Consider the following 7835-nt stretch of genomic DNA (forward strand, 5'->3'; position numbering starts at 1 on the left):
CCAGCCTGTAGGTATGGTGCTGGTTGTTCCTCCCCAGGTGTATCACTTTGCACTTGTCACTGTTGAATTCCATCCTATTCTCATTTGCCCACCCCTGTAACCTATCTAGGTCCAATTGTAGCCTATTCCTTCCTTCTTACATGCCCGCATCCCCCACACCTTAGTGTCATCAGCAAATTTGAACAGGGTGCTTTTTACCCTCTCATTCAAGTCACTGATGAAGATGTTGAACAGTGTGGGCCCGAGGACCGAGGCCTGGGAGACCCTACTGCCCACATCCCTCCAGGTTGAAAATAACCCGTCTACCACCGCTCTCTGGGTGTGGCCCTCCAGCCAGTTAGCGACCCCTTTGACTGTGTAGGTGTTGACACCACAGTCCCCCAGTTTTTTAATGAGAACGGGGTGAGAGACAGTGTCAAAGGCCTTCTGAAAGTCCGCTGCTACCCCTGCATCTAAGGATTTGGTGACCTGGTTGTAGAAGGCCACCAGGTTGGTCTGACAGGACCTGCCACTAGTGAACCCATGTTGGTTGCCCTTAAGCATAATCTCCCCTGCTGGCCCCTCATGGATATGTGCCAGAATAATTTTCTCAAAAAGCTTACCCAGGATTGAGGTAAGACTAACTGGCCTATAGTTTTCCGGATCCTCCTTCCTCCCTTTTTTGAAGATGGGAGCCACATTGGCCTTCTTCCAGTCCTCTGGCACCACACCAGAGCACCACGAGTGCTCATACAGCCGTGCCAGGGGTCCCGCAATGACCTCAGCTAATTGCGTCAGCACTTGGGGGTGGAGATCATCCGGGCCAGCTGATTTAAATACATCCAGTCCCTCCAGAAGTTCCCTGACTAGATCTTCCCTGACCCATGGCCTAGGTGCATCTCCCCTGGGACCTGAGGGGGTCCCGGTGCGGAGGCTGATCTGGGCCCTGCTCAGGAAGATGGAGGCAAAGAAGTCATTAGATAGATTAGCTTTGTTGTCTGGTGTGACGACCAGATTTCCTAGTGTGTCTTGCAGGGGTCCCACGTTACCCGGTACCTTCTTTTTGCCCCCTATGTATTTAAAAAAGGACTTCTTGTTGTCCTTGATCCGGGAATCTAGTCCCAGTTCCATCTCCACCTTGGCCTTCCTGACCGCCCCCCTGCAGCCCCAAGCAACTACAGTATAATCCTCCCTGGTGATGGCCCCTCCCTGCCATCGCATGTACGCCTCCCTTTTAGCTAGAAGACATTCCTGGATGCTTTTGGTGAGCCATGAGGGCTTTTGTGCCCTCCTGCTCCCTTTGATCTGTGTTGGGATTATCTCCCTTTTGGCTTGGAGGATCATCTCCTTAAGGAGCAACCACTCTCCTTGGACACCTGGCTCCCCTCCCATCTGGGACCTCAGTGCTCCCCTGACTATTCTCCTTAGTTCATTGAAGTCCGCCCTCCTGAAATCTAGGGCTGCTGCCTTGCTGCCGGCCTTTGCCACCTTGTGCTGGATGGTGAATTCCAGCAGGCAATAATCGGTGTCGCCCAGGTAGTCGAGAACCCGCAGCCCCCTCACCAGGTCGTCATCTGTGGCCAGTACCAGGTCCAACAAGGCGTCTCCCCAGTGGGGCTGTGTACCTCCTGGGTTAGATGGAGGTCCTACATTTGGGCTAGGAACCTACATGAGCGGTCAGACCTGGCTGACTCTTCTTCCCAGCTGACGTCTGGAAAGTTCAAGTCACCCATGATGAACACGTGCTTTGATCTAACTACCTCTGTGAACTGACTTAAGAAATCCTGGTCTAGCTCTTCCCCTTGGTTAGGTGGTCTGTATTAGACCCCCACCGTTAAATCTCTTTCCCCTCAACTGCCTTGTATTCTAACCCAGAGCACTTCTGTGTGCCCCTCCTTTGACTCTGTGCTACTTGATAAGGATGTGTATTCCTCCTTAATGTAGAGCGCCACACCCCTGCCTTTCCTCCCTGTCCTGTCCCTCCTGTACAGCCTATAGCCCTTGATATTCACCACCCAGTCATGCGTTGGGTCCCACCATGTTTCAGTGAGCCCCACTATGTCTGGGTTGGTGTCAGCTAGCAGGAGGGTAAGTTCCTCCTGCTTGTTTCCCATACTACGAGCATTTGTGTAGAGGCATTTGAGGCCTCCTGTGGATGTGTGCACTGGCCCCTAATCACAGCATTGCCCTGGCCCCTGTTGCTTACCTGTGCATATGTTCCGCTCATCGGTCTAGACTGGGCTGTACTTGTGAGTGCTGCTTGGTTTAGCGGTCCAAGGCTTCCTCCTCCCTCGTCTTCCCCTTCCCCCGACCAACCTAGTTTAAAGCTCACCGGAGGAGATCTGCCAACCTAGAAGAGAACACACACTTAACTTTAGGGGAAAGGTGGAGCCCGTCCCATCCCAGCATGTATCTCATCGGATGTGTGGGTCGTTGTCAAGGAAGCCAAAGCCCACCTCAAGACACCATTTCTGAAGCTGCCAGTTGGTTTCTGCGATGCATGTCTCATGCTGTCTTCCACGTCCGCTCACTGGTAGAACAGAAGAGAATACCACCTGTGCACCTATCTCTTTCAGCATGCCGCCCAGAGTGTGGTAGTCTGCCATCAGGTCCTTAGCATACACTAAAGAGCTCCTAAAAATCTTAACTGCAAGTCATAGATATAAAAATGTTTAACTTCACTAGATGCTATTTCTTGTCTGGGAAATGGCCTGGGGCATGTTTGCCTGTCCCTGCCTGCCTATGGAGAGAGCTGCAAAAGGGTTGTGTGAGGAAGGAATGCAAGCTTGTGCCAGACCACACATTTGTGCTGGGTTTGCACAGATTCCCAGGAACAGAGGCTGTGAAAATCACTATTGCTGCATCACTGACAGCTGTTGTACAGAGCAAGCATTGCAGGGACATGAGAATATCTACCAGGCTTGTGTGGTTGGAGCCCACTGCTTGGGCATTCCCACCCTGGAGGAGTTTTGACTTCAGAGGTTAAAGTTCAGATCCACTGTTACGCTGGGAGAGGCTTGGAGTGATGATACACAGGAAGGGCATGAGCAGTAGACTCAGGAGGTTCATACCCAGGATGGGTGGGGCAGGCTGGGGGAGACAGCCAGGGGCCATTTAGATTGCTTACCTAGCTTAGCATGACCTGCTGAGCCTTGGGAGTACAGAGACTACTAGAGAGCACAAGGCTTAGTAGCAACTTTAGTTCACACCCATTTCATTGTTTGCTGTACTTGCACGCTTGGTCGCTTGCCTCCATCCTGCATGTCTCTTATTTTTTTTAACTAATTCCATGTTAACAGGATAGATGCAAGGGGATGGTATGGGAGGGATGGAGACATTATTCTTGCAGGGTCTGAAAGCACCTCTCTGGGTCCAGCCCTGGGAGGGGAAGGCTGAGTGGTTCAGCTGTCTTGCTATGCTCCCAAGGTGCGAGTCTGAACCTTATTCTGGACTTGTGTTAAAATCTGTCCTGTCAACCCAGCTGTAAATGGGCACCTGGGTATTCTGGCTAGGGAATCCAAAGCAGCCAGTTGCTATGCTGACAGCCTCACTCTCTTGCATGTTGCTGTCTGTAGAAACTGCATTGACTGTGCTAGTCTGAGGGGCTGTAACAAGTTTATAGTCCACTGTATTAAATAACTTAAAATCTAGTCATCATAGGACAGTTTAACATGTGTGAGCTACTGGTGTAGATTGTAATACCATGAAGCAGAAAGAAACCCAGAAACTTTATAAGAAAAATGCTATTATTTTCAGTCCTGTAAAACCTGGAATAACTTGGGTTAGATTGCACAAGTTTCCATAGATTCATCATTTTGAAGTCCAGAGGGGACTCCATGATTATATAATATGAAGAATACAAACTAATGGGCCTACTGTTTTCTCCCCTTGTTATTAAATTTAGAAAAAGCATCAGCCTCAGTTCTTTCTTAGATACTGTAGTTCCTCTTTCTCAGGATGACAGGTAGCTTATCCCAGGGAGTACAAGGAAGTAAAATGAAACAGGATTCCTTCTGGGCTGATGGAATTTGATAGAAGTTCTAGCCAAAAAAGATCTTTTCTGTCATTTAACACCAGAACAGTGTCGTGAATAGCAGCAATGACAATAATGATCTGTTCCACACTTTGACCACTACATATGTTGAAGAGAGCGATCCATGATTCCCTGGTCTTTTTTTTTTCTGAGTGATTGTAATGGACAGAACTGCCTTGTTACACTGAGGTAGGAAGTAAATACAGGGAAGCCCTGGCTAGGAGGGCCTAGGGCAGAACTACTTACTCTGCAGAAAAGCAATAGGGCTGAGCCCTGGTATGGACAATTAGGGCTGTCAACTCTAAATGACTTTACATTAGGAAGGCAAATGCACATTGCTATTATACTTAAACACCCCCCCCCCCCACTGGACTATGGCATAAATCAGATTCAACATTTAATGTTTATTTTAATGAATGCCCTATCACTTACCTCCTGGGTGACTTTCAGCAGTCTCCTGGAAATTTATATTTAATTCCTGGAGACTCCAGGGCAATCCTGGAAGGTTGGCAACCCTATGGACAGTATGGGGTCTTGTGCAGTCACAGGTATAAATTGCCAGGGTGGCCAACAGGAAGGGGGCAGGGCTGGGATTAGATATAAACCAGGGCCTGAGCCAAGCACTCAGTCTGGCCCAGGAGGCTGAAGCAGAAGGAGCACTGCCACGGAACTAATGGTAAGGGGAGCCTGGCTGTGGGCAAGCTGGAAGGCCTGGGAGATGCTGAAGACTTGCCAGCAGAAAATAGGACTCCAGGCAAGGAGAGGCATGGCAGGCAGCTGATAGGCTGAGAGTTTGTGTTGTAGCTGCAGGACATATGCCATTCATTGGAGTTAATTCTGGAGGACCGGGCATCAGGTCTAAGTGGTGGAGGAGGTCCCCATTTGGGGTACTTAAGGGGCCGGGGGTATTGGAGAGCCACGGGGAGCATGCCTAAATTAAAGCAGAAGAAGCCTACTCTCTGAATTGAGCCCAAGCAGCCAGGTGAGCTGCAGGAGGCTGAAGCAGATGGGAGCCCCTTGACAGGCTGAGAATTCAGGGGCCAGGGGCTCTTAAAGGCATGGGATCCAGATAATGGCTGGGTATAGGACTTGGAACCATGGGTCCACTAGATGAGCTGACTGATTAACAGATAGAGAGGGAGACTGTGGGATGAGGGCACACAGGACATTAATCTGCAACATCTGAGAAACATGGATGTAGTTTGAGGGGAGGGTTGGAGCCATGAGACGGATCCCTAAGGTCTTGTGTTGCCAGTGCATTGATTGGCAGTGAGACAGTGACCATCTGGGAGACTGGGTAGCCTCCTGTTCCCCGTGAAATAGGACCAGCAAGGGGTGGCAGGTGAGAGCAAATAGAGGAGTGACCATGAGTCCCAAGGGCAGCAAGCACTAGATAGCCACCAGCAGGCGCCACCATGAATCCTGGAATCTAGATCTGTTTGTAAGGATTAATTATCTTTAAACCAGTAAGCTGCAGCTGTTCCTTCAACCAGGGGTTACCATGACCTCTGTGTGCTACCATGCTATCTTGCACCTGTGCTGGGTTGTAGTCCATGTTATTTCATTCTCTTTGCATCATACAGACTTAAGCTACAAAGAAAAGGCTGCTCTGAATTTGCAGTGTGCTTTCCGCTGTGTCCTGGCCCGTAGAGAGAAAGACAAGCGGCTGAAGGAACAGAAGGAATATAAAGAGTTAATGGAGTGTCTGCAGAGAGAGGTAAGAAACTGAGAAAGCTTTCCTTTGGAAAAAGGAAAAGAGGGTTTAGGAGGCTGGTAGCAGCGCCAGTAGAGGCAGTCCTTGACTTACAACATTTCGAGTTACAACGAATGGCACTTATAGTGTTTATAAATTAACACCCTGTTTCAACTTTATGACGCTTGATCCAGTGCCTCGCCAGTAAACAAGTTCACTGCATTGCCCATCTCCCTGGAGAATATCTGTCCAAACTTCCTTGGACACTTTCTTTAAGAAAGCAGCCAAGACTCCTGAGAAGACTCCAGCCAAGAGCCCTTCAAAAAGTCCAGCAAAGTCACCTCAAAGTAGTCCTTCCAAATCAGTACGATGGCTATTTACAATATAAATACATTAACATAGCTAGGTGACTCATCTATAATTAATTGAGTACAAAATTCTGGATTATTTAGTGAAAATAGGGTATCGGGCCTTAGTGCAGGATCCAGTCCCCTATTTATAACATTGTTTCCTATGGGAAAATGGTTCTGAGTTGCAACGTTTCGACTTAAGATGCGGTTTTGAGGAACTAATTGTGTCGTAAGTCTGAGGACTGCCTGTATAGCAATAGGGTGGGTATATGCACATGCAGGCCTTAGCTCTGCTGTACAGCACAGAGCCTAGCACCTGCAACCACTGTTAGCTGGCTAATTCATGCTCCTGAGCAATTCATTTCTGCTAACCTTGCACATTGATTTGTATTGTCAAAAAATACTTTAATAACAATTTTGGGACAATTTTGCTTCATAATCTTCCACCATGGGAAGAAACTTCTGGAACGAAAATAATAGAGGAAGGATTTGAACCACTTCCTTTTGTCTTGATTATATTTCTTTGTTTTTTTCCCCCATACCCTTGTCTGTCTCCCTCCCTCTGTAACGGTTCTGTGAAAGGATGGTTCTGTGGCGAAGGATTGGAAACTAGCTAATGTGGTCCCAATTTTTAAGAAAGGGAGGAAGGAGGACCCAAGGAACTATAAGCCCATAAGCCTCACCTCATTGCTCGGGAAAATCTTGGTGAGAATCATCAAGGAGCACATCTGTGGGGGTCCAGCAGGGGAGATCATACTCAGGGGCAATCAGCACAGGTTCATCAAAGGCAGGTCCTGCCTGACCAACCTGATTGCCTTTTATAACCAAGCAACTAAATCCTTGGATGATGCTGACCCCATGAATGTAATCTTTCTAGACTTTAATAGTTTCATAGTTTCTAGGGTCGGAAGGGACCTGAGTAGGTTATCTAGTCCGACCCCCTGCCATGGCAGGAAAGAGTACTGGGGTCAAACGACCTCAGCAAGGTGTTCATCTAACCTCCTCTTAAAAACCCCCAGGCTAGGAGCCTGCACCACTTCTCTTGGAAGCTGGTTCCCGATCCTAGCCGCCCTGACCGTGAAGTAGCGCCTCCTGATATCTAGCCTAAATCTACCCTCTGCCAGCCTATGACCGTTATTCCTGGTCACTCCTGGCAGTGCTATGGGGAACAGGGACTCCCCCAATGCCTGCTGATCCCCCCTGACTAGTTTGTAACAGGCCACTAAATCCCCCCTCAGCCTTCTCTTGTGGAGGCTGAACAGGTTCAGGTCCCGTAGCTTCGCCTCATAGAGCCTGCCCTACTGTCCCCTGATCAAACGAGTGGCCCTCCTCTGGGCCCTCTCCATGTTGTCCACATCCCTCTTGAAATGCAGCGCCCAGAACTGGATGCAGTACTCGAACTGCGGTCTGACCAGTGCCGCATAGAGGGGGAGGATCACCTCCCCGGACCTGCTCAAGATGCATCTGTGGATGCATGACAAGGTACGGTTAGCCTTCCCGACTGCATCCCCACACTGCCAGCCCACGTTCATCTTGGAGTCAATGATGACTCCAAGATCCTTTTCCGCCTCTGTGCTGACAAGAGGGGAGTTCCCCAACCTGAAGGTATGGTGCCGGTTTTTCCTCCCCAGGTGCATCACTTTGCACTTGTCAGTGTTGAATCCCATCCTATTCTCATCCGCCCACCCTTGTAACCTGTCTAGGTCCGACTGTAGCCTGTTGCTTCTTTCCAGTGTGCCCACATCCCCCCACATCTTAGTGTCATCAGCAAATTTGAACA

The 7835-nt window shown here is 49.1% G+C and overlaps 1 protein-coding gene across 2 annotated transcripts in view; it reads left to right on the forward strand.

Annotated features, from left to right (window-relative positions):
• LOC109322685 (putative IQ motif and ankyrin repeat domain-containing protein) overlaps window positions 1–7835 on the forward strand; it is an 81867-nt gene that overhangs the window by 24006 nt on the left and 50026 nt on the right. The window contains exon 4 of one of the 2 annotated variants that reach the window (XM_019553774.1): window positions 5596–5729. The exons of the other annotated variant lie outside the window; for it this stretch is intronic. Coding sequence (XP_019409319.1) covers window positions 5596–5729 — 134 coding nt within the window. The remainder of the gene's footprint in view (window positions 1–5595; window positions 5730–7835) is intronic. 2 annotated transcript variants of the gene reach the window in all.

This window comes from Crocodylus porosus, unplaced genomic scaffold, assembly GCF_001723895.1.
Source record: "Crocodylus porosus isolate Cpor-Errol unplaced genomic scaffold, CroPor_comp1, whole genome shotgun sequence".
NCBI lineage: Eukaryota > Metazoa > Chordata > Crocodylia > Crocodylidae > Crocodylus > Crocodylus porosus.